This window comes from Orycteropus afer, unplaced genomic scaffold (genome assembly GCF_000298275.1).
Source record: "Orycteropus afer afer isolate SDZICR_OR568_19922 unplaced genomic scaffold, OryAfe1.0 scaffold00017, whole genome shotgun sequence".
NCBI lineage: Eukaryota > Metazoa > Chordata > Mammalia > Tubulidentata > Orycteropodidae > Orycteropus > Orycteropus afer.
In genome coordinates, this window is record NW_006921604.1 from 21,386,386 (window position 1) to 21,408,155 (window position 21,770).

The 21,770-nt window shown below is 38.7% G+C and overlaps 1 protein-coding gene across 1 annotated transcript in view; it reads right to left on the reverse strand.

The window, feature by feature from the left end:
* Nucleotides 1-21,770, reverse strand: part of UXS1 (UDP-glucuronate decarboxylase 1) — a 155,574-nt gene that overhangs the window by 75,980 nt on the left and 57,824 nt on the right. The window contains exons 5-6 of the mRNA XM_007959502.1: nt 21,385-21,445; nt 5,455-5,635 (exon numbers count right to left, since the gene is read on the reverse strand). Coding sequence (XP_007957693.1) covers nt 5,455-5,635; nt 21,385-21,445 — 242 coding nt within the window. The remainder of the gene's footprint in view (nt 1-5,454; nt 5,636-21,384; nt 21,446-21,770) is intronic.

The following is a 21,770-nucleotide window of genomic DNA, read 5'->3' on the forward strand; positions in this document are numbered from 1 at the left end:
AAAAAAAAAAAAAAAAAAGACAATAGCTAACACCCGGTTGTTTGTTATTCATTCATTCATTCATTTGAGAGAGAACAAAGGATTCATTTCCACCTTGTTCTTTATCAAACAAATAAACAAAGAATCTGACACTTTCTTTCTCCCAAATGAACATAACCAGTTGCTGCCCAATTGACCTCAACTCATGGTGACACCCATGTGTGTCAGAGGACAACTGTACTCAGGGTGTTCAGAAGTAAATTCCCAGGGCTTTCTTTCAATGCACCTGAGTGGACCCCAAATTCCAAACTTTCAGTTAGCAGCTGAGTGTGGGAACCATTTGTATCACCACCCAGGGACTCCAAAAAGAACATAACCCCAGTTTTAAGTGTTTCCTACCGATTACACTTTTAAGTAAGCTTCCTATTGAATGACTGACTACTTAGCTTCAGTTCTGAAAGCACATCCAAGAACCACTGCTTGATGTGCTTAACTGATCCTCACCTACAAGACCACATGGGCACTTCTTCAGACATCCTGGCTTATCAGTGGAGCCCCCACATGGTCAAGCATTTGACCTCCAAGCCTCCACACTGCAGCAAAGACCGTCCCCAATGCAGTGGTTCCATTTTAACTTTCTTGATGGTTATGTCATATCACTCACAGAACCCACACACATCTGCTACCCCTAAACCTGGCTTCTCAGAAACCTCACCATGCCCTCAACAAGTGTGCTAGAAAGATAGTTAACTTCACACTTTCCAGAACTAAGTATTTTGTGGGGTAGATTCAACATCTCAAAATGACATACCCTGGTTGGTAAAATCCAGATTTTTTTTAAATTTTAAATTGTGATTTGGGTGAAAGTTTATAGAGCAAATTCATTTTCCATACAGCAATTCAAAATCCAGAGTTGTTTTAAAAGCAATGTAACACTCTGATTACGTTATTTATATGAGTATTTATGGTTCCTTCCAATGCACTGATATCCTTTCTCTATACTTTAACACAGACAATGCAAGGCTTCCATATAACTCCTATGATTTTTTGTAATCATACCACCTCGTCTTGATCGGTTTTTATAATTCTTTACTATCTGGCAGTACCTGAATTCGAAAATACTCTATTCTTGATCTGTATCCTCAAAAAACTGCAATCTCAATTTTTCTCCTTCAACTCTACCAGTACATTCTGAGTTCAGACAATAGTAGCTGCCCATGAAAAATGTAAAGATAGAATAATGTGGTGACTATCTTTGCTTCTGAAACACAGTGGTTATACCCTATAAATAATAGGAGAAAATCTGTGCTGAAGGCAAATTAACAATGCTGCCAGAGTAAATGACACCATTGTTACCACGTGACTTCCAAACAACCCGTTAGCCCTAGTAAAACCAACCAACCAAAATAAACCCTACAAAATACTTCTCAAAGTTTAAGAACATTCCTGCTGTAGTGCAAATATGAGATCAACTAAAATAAAGTCTTTTACTAGGGAAAAATACACTAAGAAACAGAGTTACGTATAAGAGTTGAGTGCATGTACTTTGTTATATACTTTGAGGAAGGTAATTTTACACTGTTATTAGGCAAAAAAGAAAAAAAAAGATAGCTCATGGCTGCTAAAAGAATAGACTACATATTATATCATATGGCTATTTTCCATTTCAAATAAGCACAAGCTGTAAAATCTAGTTAGGGAAAAAACTAAAGTTTAAGTGCACTGTTACTACCACTGCACTGCCAAGTTGAAAGCAATTAACTTGAGAGCAGAATGGACACTCAGTTAAAAGCTAACTTCCTAAGACATTGCAAAATGGAGGGAAGGGAATAGGGCACATCAAACTAAGTTAATTTCATTAAACATGTTTTTGTCTGATTTAAGACAGAAAAATGGGGATTATTACCTTAAAAAACACAACTGGACCACCACAGGGAATCAAAAGATAGACTTCCTCAGAGAAGAAGTTCAGAGTCAAGTACACATTCTGGGGGCAGAAAGAGTGAATGGATGGGGGACTGGGCCCCGGGGAAAAGGGAAGATTATCAAGTATGTGGAAGAACTCAATACGAAGGCTAGAACACCACTGAAGGCGACAGCTAATAACATAAACTTTAAACTACATAGGAGGAGAAATGTCCCATGCTCTCCCAACATGAATGCTACTTGTAGGAATTTACTACTCTGAGCCAAGGATAAAAAGTATTGATCATTTATTCTAAGACTCTATTCAGTGTGTGCTGTCAGTGTATGTGTGTGAGTGTGTATGCATGTGACTCCAATGCAGCCTATAGCCAGGAACGATGGAAATGGTTTAGAGCAGCTAGTAAGTGTCAAAGTGCATAGGCAAAGCAGATAATTTTTCTCATCAATATTCTAATTTTACTAAATTTTGGTCTCTCTATGGTGGCGTACCAGCCACTCCTTGGAAGGAAGACTGAGCAATCTATTTCTGTAGAGATAACGCCTCAGAAACTCAGGGAGGGGTCACTATGAGTCAGAAATGACTCGATGGCAGTGAGTTTGGTTTTTTTTTTTTTTTTTTTTTTTTTTAGTTTATGGTATTTAAATTATATAATCAATAGTTTCATACACAAATACTGCCATGCACAAAAAAAGAATAATAACAATAGCTATCACTTAGGGAGTACTTACTCCCCAAATTGGCCAAGTATTACTGCTGCCCTAATAAATTACCACAAACACTGAGATTTAAATGACATCCATTTGTTAGCTCACACCTCAGTCAATCCAAAGTCCAAGTGTGGGTCACTGGTTTTCTGCTCAAGTCTCATAAGACTGAAATCAAATCAGCAGCAAGGCAGCACTCCTTTCACCTGGGGATCAACTTGTTTCCAAGCTCATTTAGGTTGTTGGCAAAATTCAGTTCCATGAAGCTGTAGGCCTGAGGTCCCCAGTTCCTTGCTGGCTATTGGCTGAGGTACTTCTCAGATTCTAGAGGCTATATACATTCTTTAGCTCATGGCCTCCTTAAAGTCACAAGTCAAGCTCCTCACACTATGAATCTCTGTGACATCCCCTCCTGCCACTTCTCTTCAATGCATCTCTTCTGTGGAATCTCTGTAACACTTTTCCTCCTTCTGGTTTTTAAGGGTTCATGTGATTACATATGGAGGAGCTCTGGTGGTATAGTGCCTAAGGCATCTGACTGCTAACCAGAAGGCTGGCGGTTCAAACCCACCAGCCACTCATCAGAAGGAAGATTGGGCAATCTACTTCTGTAGTGATATCACCTTGGAAACCCAAAGTGGAGTTGCTTTGAGTTGGATCCGACTTGACAGCAGTGAGTTTGGTTTTGTGTGTGTGTGTGTGTGTGTGTGTGTGTATGTGTGTGATTACATTTGGCCCTTCCAGATAATGCAGAAGGAGCTCTGATAGCATAGTGCCTAGGACACTTGACTGCTAACCCAAAGGCTGGAGGTTTAAACCCACCACCCACTCCTCAAAAGTAAGGTTGGGCAATCTAATTCCTCAGTGATACTGCCTTGGAAACCCAAGGAGGAGTTGCTATGAGTCAGGTCCAACTCGAAGGCAAATAACAATAACAACAACAAAGATAATGTAGGATAATCTCCATATATTAAATTCACTGATTTATAACCTTAATTCCATCAGCTAAGTCTCTGCACAGCAGCACCTAGATCAGTCTTTAACAATAACTGGAGGAGGGGCATCTTGGGGACAGATCTTTACAATTCTGACTATCCAGCCCTGTTACATGCATTACCTCAGTGAACCCTCACAGCAACCCTGAGGAAGTCTATGTGGAAAGTGAGCCAATTCAACTATTACCTAAACACTTCATTTCACTTTACAAGATCACTTAACAAAAATTACAACTTAACCCCAAGATACATCTCAGATAGATTCAACATTTAAATGTTACAAAATGAAAAGAACAAAAAACACCATGGCTGAATAGTTATCGAATCGTGGGACGGCTGTAGCATTAAAGAAGAAATGGCAATGGGGAAATGAACAGTGAAGACTACATTAAAACTGCAAAATTTCAATGACATTAAAAGGCTAAATTACACTGGGAGGAGGGAAGATGTTAAATATAGGCCAAATTGTTAACATGCCCTTATAAACTTTCATACTGAAAGCAAACTTTTAGAAAAAAAAGGGGGGAGGGTTTAATAGAAAATAAATTATTTGGATTTCTTTTGTGACTTAACATGTTAGAAAATCTAACTTTTTTTAGTAACCAAATATATTACGCTGAACCATTGGTTTTCTATCAAATTAGGAAAATATTTTTGTTTTTTAAGATGATGTTCATTTGCTACTGATGTAGAAGTGAAACAGAAATCATCAAAGATGAAGCAGACATAATAGTATACGGTTCACAGTTGGGCTTTTTTAACTAAGAAAATAAAATTCAGATACAGATGTTTATAATGAAACACTAGAGAATTTAAAATAAAGATTAAATAAACTATGGTATATTCTCATACAACAAAATATTACTCAGTCATTAAACTGGTTCTCAGACACTTTTTAATAACATCGGAAAATACAATTTGATAATAATGTAAAAGAGCAGAACGCAGGAGGAGGGGAAAGTATATTATATTAGCTGTGGAGTAAGACAACCTGAGGCTGAGTTCTGGCGTTGCCATTTAATGGGCCTGTGACTCCATGACACATAACAACAACAACTCTGGGCAGGTCAAAACCCAATTCTAGTTTTTCACATATATAAATGGGGATGAAACCATTTACCTCGTAGTGTTATTACTTAAACAAAAAATGCAAAGTATGTCTGAGCCTAACCTGTTGCTGTCAATTCCAACTCCTAACAACCTAAAGGATGGAGTAGAAGTGCCACAGGGTTTCCAAGGCTACAAGTAATTACGGAAGGGTTTGAACTCTCAACCTTTCAGTTTGCAATTGAGTGCTTAACCACTGTGCCCCTAGGGCTCCTTGTGTAAGCCTAAGCAACCCACTAATCAAGCACCTGGTAGCAGCTCTCAATCTCAGAGAAGGGAAAACCTTTTTAAAGTCTATCTTAGACCCCCAAACTGTCATTCCTTTAAAGTGACGCTATCACAAGCCTTTACAGAATTAAATGTGAAATTCATTATCAATTCAGCATTCTAAATTGGCTAATAACCTTTAAGAAGTTAAAAGTAATTCCACGCAAGTAGGACAGGCATCAGATTTGTTAACCAATAGGGATGTATAATACACAAGCCCTACCTCAACAGTTGCATGGATTTCAAAATCAAAGTGCCATGAAATAGTGAAGATAAGACATTTACACTTGATAGCCATTCTTTATTACAGAAAGTAGGAGAGTGCCTTGAAGATAGTAAGACTAATTAAAAAATAAAACACAACACAACATTAAATGTGTCCTTAAAGAATCCAGCTGGTCTGGTAGGCCACCCATCAAAGTTCAAAATAATAATAATGTATTATTTTCAGAAAAACAAAGGCATTATCACTTACCTTCAATGTAGAGGGGTTCTACGACGTCGTGGTTAATAAGTTCAAAGTTTTCATGGCCAATCCAATGCTCCACGTTTCTCTTCCTGCCAGTGAAGAAGTTGTCCACCACTGTCACCTCATGGCCATCCATCATTAGTTTGTCAGTTAGATGGGAACCCACAAACCCCGCACCTCCGGTTATCTGCAGTACGTCGGTGTGTGTAAAACATTCCCAGAAAAAAACATAAGAGGACACGATGAAGGCAGACTTCGCGGAGTTCGATTTTGTCTATCTAGATCCCATCAACATTCTTTAAGGGCATGGAAAAACCAATCACTAATTTTACATGGAAAGGAAAGAGATCTCGGATATGCAAAGCACTACTGAAGAACAACAAAGTAGGTCTCACATTACCAGATCTCAAAACCTATTATACAGCCACAGTAGTCAAAACTGCCTGGTATTGGAACAACGACAGACACATGGACCAATGGAACAGAATTGAGAACCTAGAAAAAGATCCACCCATTTATGGTCAGCTGATCTTTGACAAAGGGCCAAAATCCATTAAATTGGGAAGAAATAGCCTCTTTAACAAACAGTACTGGCAAAACTAGATATCCATTTGCAGAAAAAGGTAACAAGATCAATACCTCACACCATTTGCAAAAACTAACTCCAGAGGGATCAAAGACTTAAATGTGAAACCTAAAACTATAAAGTTCATCAAAGAAAAAATAGGGGCAAACTTATGGGCCCTAATTTATGGCATAAATAGACTATAAAACACAACCCAAAATGCACAAACAGAAGACAACCTAGGTGATTTGGACCTCCTAAAAATTAAATTCTTAATGTGCATCAAAACAGTAAAAAGATAACCTACATATTGGGAAAAATGATTTGGCAACAACATATCTGACAAGGGAATTATCACTAAAATTTATAGAAAAATTCAACACCTCAACATCAAAAAGACAAACAATCCAATTAAAAAATGAACAGAAGACATGAACAGACACTTCAACAAAGAAGATACTCAGGAAGCTAACAAACACGTGGGAATGCTCACTATCATCAAACACTGTTGTTGTTATTTGTTGTTATATGCCGTAATTTATGTCGGCCCTTACTTATAGCGACCCCTCCTTGGGTTTCCGAAGCAGTATCACTATGGAAGTAGGATTGCCCAACCTTCCTTCTGAGGAGTGGCTGGTGGGTTTGAACCGCCAGCCTTCTGGTTAACAGTCAAGTGCTTTAGCCACTATGCTACCAGAGCTCCCTCATCAAACACTAGAAAGATCTAAATCAAAACAAGGAGATAACCATCTCACACCAGCACTAATAGCAAAGTTCAACAAGACACGAAACAACAAATGCTGCTGACAAGGATGTGCAGAGATTGGGACTCTCATACACTGCTGGTGGGATTGTGAAATGATATGACCACTGTGGAAATCAGTATGGCGATTCCTTAGAAAGCTGGAAACAGAAATATCATTTGATCCAGCAAACTAGGTATATATCCTAAAGAAGGGAGCTCTGGTGGCATAATGCCTAAGGCACTTGACTGCTAACCAGAAGGCTGGAGGTTCAAACCCACCAGCCACTCCTTGGAAGGAAAGTTGGGCAATCTACTTCCATAGTGATACTGCCTCAGAAACCCAAGGAGGGGTCGCTATGAGTCGGATCTGACTCGAGGGCAATGGGTTGGATTGGTTGGTACCCTAAAGAAGTGAGAGCCAGAATACAATTAGATTTATGTATACCCATGTTCATTGCGGCACCATTCACAATAGCAAAGAGATGGAAACAACCCAAGTGCCCATCAATGGAGGCATAGATAAACAAACTATGGTACATACAAACAATGGAATACTATGCAACACTAAGGAACAAAATAGAATCTGCAAAACACTGCATAATGTGGATGAACTTGGAGGACCTTATGCTGAGTGAAATAAATCAATCATAGAAGGACAAATACTGTATTAGTCCACCATTGTAAAAAGTCCAGGAAAGGTTTATATATAGAAGGAAACTTTCTTTGCTGGTTATCAGGAATGGGAGGGGAGGGAAGGGAAAATTGCTAGATAGGTAAAAAAAAAAAAACTGGGGGTAGGGAAAGGAAGAAAGCTAGTAAAGGTTTTAAAAGCAGTTAATTCCAACTCATAGCACCACTATACTATCGGACACAGTAGAACTGTCCCACAGGGTTTCCAAGGCTGAAATATTTAAGAAAGCAGACTGCCACATCCTTCTCCAGCAGAGCGGCTAGCAGACTGAAACCTCCAACCTTTCAGTTAACAGCCGACTGTTTAACCACTGCACCACCCGTGATTAGGGCTCCTTCTAAACTTCTAAGCAACCTAAAACTTAAAACTATCACTGAATAATATCATAATATCACTGAATAACACAGAAAATACAGTACTTAACAATTTTCATTGACACCACATTAAAAAAAAAATTTATTGTGACTTGGGTGCAAATTTACAAAGCAGATTTGTTTTATTCTCAATAGTTCATGAACATTTGGTTTCATGGTCTCGATTACAATCCCCAATGATAAACAGCTCTCCATCCATCTCCTCCCTGTCCTGTGCCCTTCCTATCTATTCATTCCTGCCTGTCCAGCCTTCCCTCTACACAAATGCTGCCCTTCTGATGTCTCATGGTTGCTTGATCTAGGTAGTGCATCTCCCAGGGTAAGTGTTCTGCTTATATAGCTCTTTCTATTGTTTGGTTGAGAGCTAATTCAAGGAAGTGAGTTCAGTTCCAGGCCCAAAAGATAACTTACAGCAAAAGTCTTGGGGGTTCAACCAGTCTCTGTCCAACCAGTAATCCTGGTCATTTTTGTGTTTTTGAATTTTGTTCCACATTTTTCCTTTCACTCTATGCAGGATCTCCAATTTTGATCCCTTTCCGAGTGGTTGGCATTGGTAGCCAGGTGCTATCTAGTTCTTTTGGTCTCAGAGTCTTGAAAGCTGAGGTCCCTGTGGTCCGTCATATCTTTGGACTTCTTGTTTCCAAATGACTTTGATTTTCTTCACTCTTCTTTGCTCCAGAGGAAGGGAGACCAATAGCTGAATCTTAGATGGCTGCTTAAAAGCTTCTAAGACCCCAGTTGTTAATCCCCAAAGTAGGATGTAAAACAAGATTTTTATATGGTATGTTGTGCCAGCTGAGCATGATGTCCCCCCAGGACTGATCCTGAGCCCACAAGCCCAGTGACTCCCTCTTTTAAGGTGTTTGGTTGTCTCTGAGAAGCTACTCCAAACTTGTCCTCCATTATTTCTGTACTATAAGTACATATATAAGACTATCTCCAGCCAAATCTATTCTTGGTCCTGGGCATATTCCTGTTTGCCTACCCACACCTGATCTTCTCACCTGTCTGTGCCTTTACCCATAGCCTAGTGTTTGCTACCATTGGTAATGCAGCATTGTGCATGTAATAATCTGTTGTCTATATCTTTTGTGTACATTTCTGTGTCCTCCTTTTCCCTGTTGTCACTCTGCTAGTCACACACTTTTGTTATTCTGCCTTTCCCTTCACCCAGATCAATACGTGACTCTTTACTAATCAGATATTTTCCCTCCTCTTCCCCTCCCCGGTAACCAACTGCAGTAGTTAAGTTTGTGCATCAGCTTGGCTGGGCCTGGTTAAGTGGCTGAATAGTTGGATGTAGTATTCCCCATGATGAGACTGGCAATCAACTCCATGGTGGAATCTACTGTGAGCAGCTGAGTAGCTGCCTCAGGGATATGGTCTGCGTGTAGCTGAGTCATTGTTCAGCAGCCTGCCACGCTCTGCTGACCTTGGGATTTTCAATGGACTTGAATCAATGGCCTGCTGTGTTATTTGGTAATATCAAGACTGTACCATTTTATTTGTCAACCTTGGGCTTGTCAGCTTTAGCAGCCAGTAGCTGCCTGAGTGAAGAGATACCTCTGGCTTCACTGGGCCATGAGCAAGAGGCAGAGCTGAAGCCCAAGGTCAAGGGGCTTTCACACAGCCCCTAGAGCCTGGCACTTTGAACTTGGAATTCTAGCCTCCTGAACTGTAACAAAATAAACTCCTGTTTGTTCAAGCCATCCCATTTGTGATATATTTCTGTCAGAGCAGCACTAGGTAACCAGAACACCAACAAAGTAAATTTCTGTCGTTGCCTAAACCTTTCCTTGACTTTTTGCATGGGCTCATAGAATATTTGTTCTTCTGTGATTGACTTATTTCACTCAGCATGATGTCCTCCAAGTTCATCCACATTATGAGGTAATTCATGGATTCATTATTCTTTAATGTTGCATAGTATTCCGTTGTGTATATGTACCAGTTTATTTATCCATTCCTCTATTGATGGGCACTTAGGTTCTTTCCATCTCCTTGCTATAGTGAATTGTGCTACAATGAACATGGTTGTGCATATGTCTATTTACGTTCTAGATCTCAATTCTTTAGGATATATTCCTAGTAATGGAATCACTGGATCAAATAGTATTTCTATTTTTAATTTTTTAAGGAAATGCCATACCGTTTTCCACAGTGCCCATACCATTTTACAGTCCCATCAGAAGTAAATGAAGGTTCCAATCTCCCCAAATCTTTGCGAACATTTGTTATTTTCTGTCTTGTTGAACTTTGCTATTATTACCAGGATGAGAATATATCTTATTGTTGTTTTGATTTGCATCTCTCTAATGGCTAATGATAGTGAGCATGTCCTCATGTGTTTGTTGGCCGCCTGTATATCTTCTTTAATGAAGTATCTATTCATGTCCTTTCCCTATTTTTGAATTAGATTGTTTGTCTTTTTGGTGTTGAAGTATAACAGTTTTCTATAAATTTTAAAGATAAGTTCCTTATCAGATATGTCATAGCCAAATATTTTTTACCAAACTGTAGGTTCTCTTTTTACCCTTTTGGAGAAGTCTTTTGACATTTGTAAGAATTTAATTTTTAAAATGTCCCAGTCATCCAGTTTTTTTCCACTGCTTGTGCTTTTGAGTTATGCTTGACAGTCTATAGTCCATTTATGGCTTAAATTAAAACCCCAAGGTTTGCTCCTATTTTATCTTTCATGATGGTTTTGGGTTTTACATTTAAGTTTTTGATCCATCTGGGTTTGTTTTTGTGTGTGGGGTCTGGTATGGATCTTGTTTCATTCTTCTGTAAATGGATATTCAATTTTGCCAGCACCATTTGTTAAAGAGGTTCTCTCTCCCCCATTTAATGGGCTTTGATCCTTTGTCAAAGATCAGCTGTCCATAGACAGATGAGTCTATTTCTGGGTTCTCCATTCTGTTTCACTGGTCTATCATTGTACCAATATCATGCTGTTTTGCCTATCCCAGCTGTATAACAGGTTTGAGATCAGGGAGTGTGAGACCTCCTATTTTTCATTCTTCAGCAGTTGACACAGCATCTTAAGAGTATTAAAAGATTCTTGTTTCATCATGTATGTGATAGGTTGAACATTACTTACAGAGTTCTAATATTACTACTGTAAATTTGAGAATTACTTTTAGTAAAATGAAGAGACTTGACTAAACAACTAAAACAGTATGTGGAATTTAAACTGGGTCAAAAATGTCACAGAAAAATCTCAGAACAAATTAATAAAGCATAGGTAAGAGGCCAGACGTGGGGCAAGAACCGGGAACGAGACATAGCTGTGGGATCCAGGCAAAGGGAGGGAGACAGGCCCCGCACCAAGAGTCAGGAAGTAGGGGGGAAAAGCCAGGGACAACAGAGCCTCAGGATCCAGATAAGGGGAGGATGGAGAGGTTTCGAACAGCTAATAGCGATAAACTTGTCTGTCAGTTTGTCGTACTGTGGTGGCTTGAGTGTTGCAGTGAGGCTTGAGGCTGTGCCACTAGTGTTTCAAACACCAGCAGGGTTGCACATGCTACACAGGTTTTAAGGCAGCTTATAAACCAAGACAGACTAGGAAGAAGGAAGAGGCCATCTACTTCTCAAAGAATTGGCCAAGGAAAACCTTATGAATAGCAGAGAAATATTGTCTAACTCATTACTGTGCAACTTTATGAACAGCCCTGAAACACTATCTGATACAGTGTAGGAAGACAAGTTCCTTAGGTCAGAAGGCACTCAAAATACAACTGGGAAAGAGCTGCCTCATCATAGTAGAACCAACCTTAATGGTACGGATAAAATAAACCTTTTAAGGGACCTCCATTTGCTGACATGGCATGACTCAAATTGAGAAGAAACAGCTGCAAACATCCATTAATAATCAGAACATGGAAGTATGAATCTAGGAAAATTGGAAGTTGTCAGAAATGAAACAGAACACATGAAGATTAATATCTTAGGCATTAGTGAGCTGAAATGAACCATTATTGGGCATTTTAAATCAGACGATCATATGATCTACTATGCCAGGAATGACAATTTGAAGAAGAATGGCATGGAATTCATCATCACAAAGGATGTTTCAAGATCTGTCCTGAAGTACAATGCTATCAGTGATAGGATAATATCCATATGCCTACAAGGAAGACCAGTGAATACTACGATAATACAAATTTACGCACCAACCACCAAAGCCAAAGATGAGGAAATTGAAGATTTTTATCAACTTCTGCAGTCTGAAACTGACCAAACATGCAATCAAGATTTGTTAATTATCACTGGTTATTACAATGCAAAACTGGGAAACAAAGAAGAATCACTGTTAGTTGGAAAATTTGGCTTTGATGACAGATATAATGCTGGAGACCTCATGAGAAGTTTGCAAGACCAACGACTTATTCATTGCAAATACCTTTTTTCAACCACACAAACAGCGGCTATACATGTGGACTTCGCCAGATGGAATACACAGGAATGAGATCGACTACATCTATGGCAAGAGGCAATGGATAAGTTCAATACCTTTAGCCAAGACAAAACCAGGAGCTGATTTTAGAACAGGCTATTAACTGTTCATATGCAAGTTCAAGTTGAAGCTGAAGACAATTAAAAGAAGTCTACAAAAGCCAAAGTAAGGCCTTGATTCTATCTCTCCTGAATTTAGAGACCATGTAAAGAATAGATTTGATGCACTGAGTATCAATGACCAAAAACCAGATGAATTGTGGGATGACATCAAGAACTTTGTATATGAAGCAAGCAAAAGGTCATTAAAAAGACTGGAAAGGAAAAAAAGACCAAAATGGATGTCAGAAGAGACTCTGAAACTTGCCCTTGAACGGAGAGTAGCTAAAGCAAATGGAAGAAATGACAAGATAAAAGAGCTGAACAGAAGATTTCAAAGAGCAGCTCGAGAACACAAAGTCAATCATTATAATGAATGTGCAAAGACCTGGAGTTAGAAAACCAAAAGAGAACACATTTGGTATTTCTCAAGCTGAAAGAACTGAAGAAAAAATTTCAAGCCTTGAGTTGCAATACTTTTAAGACTTTATGGGCAAAATATTGAATGATACAGGAAACATCAAATGGAAATGGAAGGAATACACTGAGTCACTGTAGCAAAAAGAATTAGTCAATGTTCATTCATTTCAGGAGGGGACATATGATTAAGAACTGATGATATTAAAAGAAGTCTAAGATGCACTGAACAGATTGGCAAAAAACAAGTGTCCAGGAATTGAAGGGATACCCAATGAGCTGTTTCAACAAACAGATGCTGCATTGAAGGTACTTACTCGTCTATGCCAAGAAATTTAGAAGACAGCTACCTGGCCAACTGACTGGAAGAGATCCCTATTTGTATCCATTCCAAAGAAAGGTGATCCCACAGAATGTGGAAATTATCGAACAGTATCATTAATATCACACAGAAGTAGAATTTTCCTGAAGATAAATTCAAAAATGACTGCAGCAGTATAGTGATAGGGAACTTCCAGAAATGCAAGTTGGATTTAGAAGAGAATGTGGAACAAGGGATACCAGTGCTGATGTCACATGGATCTTGGCTGAAGCAAATACCAGAAAGATATTTACTTGTGTTCTACTGACTATGGAAAGGCATTCGACTATGTAGGTCATAACAAATTATGGATAACATTGAGAAGAATGGGAATTCCAGAACACTTAACTATGCACATGAGGAACTTATACGTACTGGAAGGCTGTCATTTGAACAGAACAAGGGAATACTGCATGGTTCCAAATGAGGAAGAGTGTGCGTCAGGGTTATGTCCTTTCACCATACTTATTCAATCTACATGCTGAGCAAATAATCTGAAAAGATGGACTAAATGAAGAAGAATGAGGCATCAGGAAGACTCAATAACAACATGCATTATGCAGACAACACAACTTTGCTCGCTGAAAGTGAGGATGACTTGAAACACTTACTGATGAAGACTGAAGACTACCGCCTGGAGTATGGATTACACCTCAATATAAAGAAAACAAAAATCCTTACAATGGGACCAATAAGCAGCATCACGATAAATGGAGAGAAGATTGAAGTTGTCAAAGATTTCATATTATTTGGTTCCACAATCAACACCAATGGAAGCAGCAGTCAAGAAATCAGATGACATATTACACTGGGCAAATTTGCTGCAAATGACCTACTTAAAGTGCTAATGATCAAAGGTGTCTCTCTGAAGACTAAAGTGTGCCTAACCCAAGCCATGGTATTTTCAATTGCCTAATTGCTTGTGAAGGAGCTCTGGTGACATAGTGCGTAAGGCACTTAACTGCTAACCAGAAGGCTGGCGGTTCAAACCCACCAGCCACTCCTCAGAAGGAAGGTTGAGCAATCTACTTCCATAGTGATACTGCCTTGAAAACCCAAGGAGGGGTCGCTATGAGTCGGGTCTGACTCGACAGCACATAACAACAACAACAATTGCTTGTGAAAGCTGGACAATGAATAAGGAAGACAGAAGAGCTGATGCTTTTGAGTTGTGGTGCTGGCAAAGAATGCTGAAAGTACCATGGACTGACAGAAGTACTAACAAATCTGACGTGGAAGAAGCGCAGCCAGAATGCTTCTTGGAAGTAACTGAGACTGGCCAGACCTCCTTTCACCTACTTTGGTCATGTTGTCAGAAGGGACCATTCCCTGGAGAAGGGTATCATGCTTGGTAAAGCGGAGGGTCAGCGAAAAAGCGGAAGGCCCTCAACAAGATGTATTAATAAGGTGGCTGCAACAATAGGGTCAGGCATAGTAAAGATTACGAGGCTGGTGCAAGACTGGGCAGTGTTTCGTTCTCTTGTACATAGGGTCGCTATGAGTTGGAGCCGACTTGACAGCACTTAAGAACAACAACAGATAAGAAGCACTTCATTTTGGGGAAGGACACTGGACGTAGGAGGGAAAAGAATATCCACAAAACACCTAATTTTGTAATGTGAAACTACAGTCTCTATCTTATCCTATTCTTCATTATGCCTTGTCCACATTATCAAAATTCTAGTTCACCCCATGTTTATTTCCAAGTAAAAGAATCACCAGTAGGAAAAACACCCTACTCTTTTTACCTAAAACAAAAAGCATATAAACCCTTATAGGCCTATGATTTTAAAGCATTTAATTCACCATGAAGTCCTCCATTCAAAGAAAATCTCAGAAATAATTCCAGTGTTTATAACAGGTGAAAACAAAGGTGTCTTGAATAAGGAGGAATGGTGGCAAAGGAGACAAAAAGCAAGCTTCCCCAAGAAGAACTCACTCACCAACTAGATGTTAATACATGCTTTGATGAAAAACATTAACATAATGATTTAGAACAGGAATGGTTGAGAAAATAAGTCCTGTTGATCAATAACTTTCATTTAGCTAAATTTATTCCTTATTGAGAGTACCTTAGATCTTCCAAATCCCCTTTGTTTTAGAAATAAGAAACTGACATTCAGAGAATTTGAGCTTTTGATCAAGATTCCTAGATCACTAGTCATGGTAGAATAAGCCTACTGTTTTCCTAATTGCACATTCTCTCCACTGTCAATTTGATAGTTTGTATTTTGTCTCTAGACTCCTACACTTTGTATGTCTTAACAATGACTATGAAAAAAGATATTCCAGAAAAATAACTGATTTCAAATTTGGCTCACTTTTAGATTTTAACTCAAAGAGAAAGATATTATTTTACTTTACCTTCATTTTACTGCATTTTTCCAACTGCTCTAGTTTTTTAATCAGAAAACATATCTTTTTAAATAAAAACTTAACCATTTTTAATATAACTTTATACATATATGCAAATGTTTCTTAAAATAAGATGTTCTGTGGCACTCTATCAAATTTTACCCAAAATACCTATAGCTGACAGCTCAGACCCAGCAGAAATATAGTGTATTAAATTGAATGGGATTGCCTCCAACATTTCACTAGTTTTACTAGTGGCATAAAACTGTTTGAAGCACCTTAGTCTTGAATAATGAATTTGAGTTCATTTTTCTTGAGTATTTCCCTTCTATCTAAAATACCTGGAGATGGAGGTAACATAGCTGGATGGTTAGATGGTTATAAATGTTCTCTCTTAATCAATTTCAGGCCATTAAGCAAGCATTTAAAATAGAAACAACACTGAAAGAAGCTCAGCCCTTAAGAAGCTTCCTCAGAAAAAGTAATCACCAAACACAAGCATACCCTCTGAACAGCAAGGAGCTAACACCTAAAAGACAATAGAAGAAAACCTAACACCTCTTACAATGAAATGCATTAGAGGAATTTACAAAGACTTGCATGAGCACATCTCAATGTAATTTTATTTCTTGCTCTTGTGGGTGCTAATTGGCAGCTGAAGTGGTCTAGTTCAAAGCCAGCATTCAAACTCACGGCTATTCAGCAAATTAGCAAAAAGAATGTATTTTCATATAAACCTGTTCTTTGTGTATTACTGACAAAGCTTTACATTTCAGAAACAAAATATTCCTATGCCAGAAGCAGGTACCAAAAGACTCTACAATGTGGCTTAACCTATGAGATATCAGATGATTCAAAAACACGAAGTCCATTTGCTGTGGTTATTTGTAAAGTGAAATAATTTCTATAGCACTCAGCATCAAAAGGATGGTCATCTCACATGGAAGTACTTTATCAGTATGAAACAATAATAACCCTTGCAAGGCTGAGCAAGGTTTCTGTTATCAGTCAGATTTTCTAATCAATCTGACACATTATAGCAAAAAAACTAGAAGACTTAACTTTTTTCCGCTAGAGATATTGACATATTTCCCAATTCCTATTCAAGTGCATACACATTTTTTATGACATAAAAATAACCCAAAAAGTTACAAGCAAAACAGACTTCAGAGTGAGAAATATATGGCCATCTCAAAACTGCAGGAGATGTTCTATAACTTCTATAAGAAAAAGGAGAATATGTGGGGAGACAAATTCATATTCATCCAGGATTAATATTATCATTTTGGTGACTGGGATGCATAGTCTTAAAACCCAGATGATGGTGAAAAGAGCAGTAACAAAAAACAGCCTTGTGTACTAACTATTTATACATCAAGGATGTTGTTGTTGTTGTTATGTGCCGTCGAGTCGACCCCGACTCATAGCGACCCCTCCTTGGGTTTCCGAGGCAGTATCACTACGGAAGTAGGATTGCCCAACCTTCAAGGATACATATAATAAAAATTCTTATGGAATAGCTATGCGAGGAGCTCCATAAGCTGTTACCCAGCAACACAACCACGTCTGATGTAAATTGCTTAAAAAAATAATAAATAAATAAAACACAACCATTCAAAGTCACTGCATACAGCAACTGAAGAAACATTTATTAAAGGAGGCCAACTAAATCTTGGTCAGAACGGTAAGAGTCTTGAGCCATGACCCACACTCCTCCCCCAACCCCAACAGCTCAATAAATGCATGAAAAGCATTTGACAAAACTGAACACCCCTTCAGGATAAAAACACTCAACCAGCTAGGAACAGAAGGGAACTTCCTTAACTGATAAACAGCAACTACGCAAAAGCCCCAGCCAACATCATACTTAATATTGAAAGACAGTGCTTTTCCCCATAAGAGTAGGAACAAAACAAGGATGTCTGCTCTCACCGTTTCTACTCAACACTCTACTAAAGGTTCTAGTCAGAACAACTGGGCAGGAAAATGAAAGAAAAGGTAATCATATTGGCAAGGAAGAAGTTACAATATCTCTATCTGTAGATGATCTCATATATAAAATATTTACATACAAAAATAAATATATTTCATATATAAAAACTTATACTCAATCCACTAAAAACCATTAGAATTAACCAATGTATTCAGCAAAGTTGTAGAATACAAGATTAATACATCTACTCCTCACTTAGTATCTCATTATCAAACATTTTGTATTTCCAAAAATTTTGAAAAAATTCTCAGGTGTTGCCTCTGAAGGTGCAGGGCCAGGGCTGGCCCCAAGGCACCCTCCACAAGACACCCTTATATACAGGAGGCCCTGGTGGCAATCAGGTGACACAGGGACAGGGGTTGACTGGTCACAGTATACCTTCTCCTGCTCCTCTGCAATGTCTCTATCTGGCATTGAGAGCACAGGGCAATGGCAGAACAACAGAAGGTTACGAGCAGGCAGAAGGAAACTAGGCAAGGGCTTCAAGGTGCTGGGAAGGTCAGTGGGGGGAGGCAGGAAGGGAGGGAGAGGAAAGGGGGCTCATGCAGGGCTGTGGGGCCTGGACAGGCAGAGGACAAAAGGAGTTACTACCCAGGGCAGGCAGCAGGAGGTGGCGGGCAGTGGGCAGCACAGGACCACCACCACCACCACCACCACCACCATTAACTTCCATTAATTTTTGGACTCTCTATTCATGGATTTGAAAACTTTATTGTTAAAATCACAATACTCCCCAGATCAATCTACAAACAGACTCATCAAAGTCCCCTTCAAATGCCCAGCTGACTTTTTTTTTAACAGAAATTGAAAAGCTGATCCTGACATTCACATGCAAATGCAAGGGACACAAAATAGCCAAAATAATTTTGAAAAAGAACAAAGTTGGAAACTAAACTTCTCAATTTCAAAACTTAACTATGGAGTCACGATATCCAGACTATGTGGGACTGGCATAAAGATAGACATATGAGTCAATGGAATAGAGAGTCCAGAAAGTACTTACTTTTATGATTTTTGACAAGGTTGTCAAGATAATTCAATGGAGAATGATTAGCCTTTTCAACAAAGGAGTCTGGGACAACTGGATATCCAAATGCAAAAGAACTCTACCTCGTATGGTATTTAAAAAATTAATTAAAAATAAGTCATAGAGTTAATTATAAGAATCAAACTATAAAATTCTTAGAAGAAAACACAGAAATACAGCTCTGTGACCTTGGATTAAGTAATGATTTCTTAAATATCATACCAAGCACAAGCTACAAAAAAAAAAAATAAAGTGGACTTCATTAACATTAAAAACACTTGTGTTTCACAGGACACCATTAGGAAAGTGAAAAGACAAATATAGAAGACACTATTTGCAAATAATGTATCTCATAAAGGACTTGCATCAAGCAATTCAAACCCACCAGCCACTCCTCAGAAGGAAGGTTGAGCAATCTACTTCTATGGTGATGTTGTTGTTGTTATGTGCCATCAAGTCGGACCCGACTCATAGCGACCCCTCCTTGGGTTTCCGAGGCAGTATCACTACGGAAGTAGGATTGCCCAACCTTCCCTTCCAAGGAGTGGCTGGTGGGTTTGAACCACCAGCCGTCTGGTTAGCAGGCAAGTGTCTTAGCCACTATGCTACCAGAGCTCCCTCTATAGTGATACCACCTCGGAAACCCAAGGAAGAGTCGCTATGAATCAGGTCTGACTCAACAGCACTTAACAACAGCAACATTGAGAACATACACAGAACATTTACGATTCAACATAAAGAAGAAAAATAACACAATTAAAAAGTGGATTAAGTATCTAAATAAGCATTTCCCCAATGAGCACACGGTTGACAGCATTAACCACCAGGGAAACAGAAATCAAAACCACAATGAGATGCCACTTCACACATGCTAGGAAAGCTAGAATAAAAAAGATAGATAATAGTAAGTGTTGGTGAGTATGTGGAGAAACTGAAACCTTCATATACTACTGGTGACAATGTAAAATGGTATAGCTGCTTTGGAAAACAGTCTGGCAATCCTCAAAAGGTTAAACCTACAGTTACCATACTATGACTCATACAATGAATGGGTAAATAAAATATGGTATACATATAATGGAATATTATTTTATAATAAAAAGAAATGAAATTTTAATATATGTTACAACATGGATAAACCTTGAAAACATGACACTAAGTGAAAGAAGCCAATCACCAATCACCATATATTGTATGAGTCCAGCTATATGAAGTAACTAGAATAACGTATCTATATAGACAAAAAGTAGATTAGTAGTTGCCTAATGCTTAGGGTAAAGGAGCTCTGGTGGCACAGTGGCTAAGGCATTTGGATGCTAACCAAAAGGTTGACAGTTCAAACTCACCAGGTGCTCTACAGGAGGAAGATGAGGCAATCTACTTCTATAAAGATTTACAGCTTTGGAAACCCAATGGGGACCACTAAGAGTCGGAATCAACTTGATGGCACTGGGTTTGGTTTTTGGGTAATGCCTAGAGTACAGAAGAGTTTAGGAGAAAATAAAGACTGATTGCTTATGTCTATGAAGTTCCTCTTTAGGGTAATGAAAATATTCTAAAATTGGTTATGATGATGGCTGCATCAACTCTGTGAATATACGAAAAAACAAAACAAAACATTGAATTGTTTATTTTAAATGGGTCAATTGTATGGTATGTGAACTCTCCCAATAAAGCAGCTATTAAAAAGAAACGAATGCAAATGGTGTTGATCTCTTTGTACACACTTTGCTACACAATAGTTAAATGGGCTTTGTTCACTGGTAAATTTATACTGATTTTTAACAAGGAGACTATTAACCAGCATGTTTGTTGAAGTGTTCTGTGAACCAGAAAATTTAAACACCACTACTCTGGAAAACAGGAGCTCTGGTGGCGTAGTCCCTAAGGCATCTGACTGCTAACCAGAAGGCTGGTGGTTCAAACCCACCAGCCATTCCTTGGAAGGAAGACTAGGCAATCTACTTCCATAGTGACACTTCCTCGAAAACCCGAGGAGGGGTCGTTTTAACTTGGAACTGACTTGATGGCAGTGAGTTTGGTTTTCTGGTTTGGCTCTTTGAGTTTCACACTTCCTCAAAGAATAGGGTTACATATGATCCAGTGTGTCCACTCTTAGGTACAAAGCCCCCAAAATTGAAAATGTATGTCCACACAAAAACATGTACATGTATGTTCATAGCAGCATTATCCACAATAGCCAAAACATAGAAACAACCCCAAACCCCTGCTGATTCAAAAATAAACAAAGTGTGGTACACACATCCATACAATGAAGTATTAGTCGGCCATAAAAAAGAAATGAAGCACTGATACATACTACAACATGGATGGACCCTGAAAACAAAATGCTGAAAGAAGCCAGACATAAAAGACCACATATTATATGATTTTATTTAAATGGGATCTCTCAACTCAAACTCAAAGTCATCAAGATGATTCTGACTCAGAGACCCCCACTGGGTTTCTGAGACAGTAAATCTTTACGGAAGTAGACTCCCCCATCTTTCTTCCATGCAGCGGCTGGTGGGTTTGAACCGCTGACTTTCTGGTGAGCAGCCAAATGCCTTGTCCATTACACCACCAGAGAATACAAAAACCCAGAGACAGAAAGATCAGCAGTTTCCGGGGGCTGGGAACAGACAATGAGAAGTGACTATTAATTTACATCTGGGGTGATACAAATATTCTGGTATTAGACTGTGGTGTTGTTTGCACAATTCTGTGAATATACTAAACACCAATGCATTATACACTTTAGAGGGGTGTGTAAATCTTATGGAATGTGAACTGCATTCAACAAAAAAGAAACATTTCTTAACATTGCAAATACTAATAAGATGTGCAAACTTACCAAAATTCGCTTACGGTCCTTTTCTGATAAAAATTTTACTGGTGGATATTTCTGGATGAAGCTGTATAACATGAAGAGATTTAAAGAACATCAGATATCTCACATGAGTATTTTCTCCATAAACCATCAAAACAAATGCCAGATTTTGAAAATGGTATTTCTTGTTCCTCCTCTTTAGCACAAACGAGCGCAGCTGGAACCAAGGAGTTGACTAGCTTGAGTTCAAAGATTATTTAATCGATGCCTTGTTTAGGTTATGACTGGAGATTCTACCCAGGAAAAGCTGAGGCAGCATTAACTCCATAGTTCAACCAACAGCATAAAATGAGAAAAGAGGGGAGGAGTCTCAAGATGCTATTCCAGAGTCTGGAAGAAAGAGAACAGCT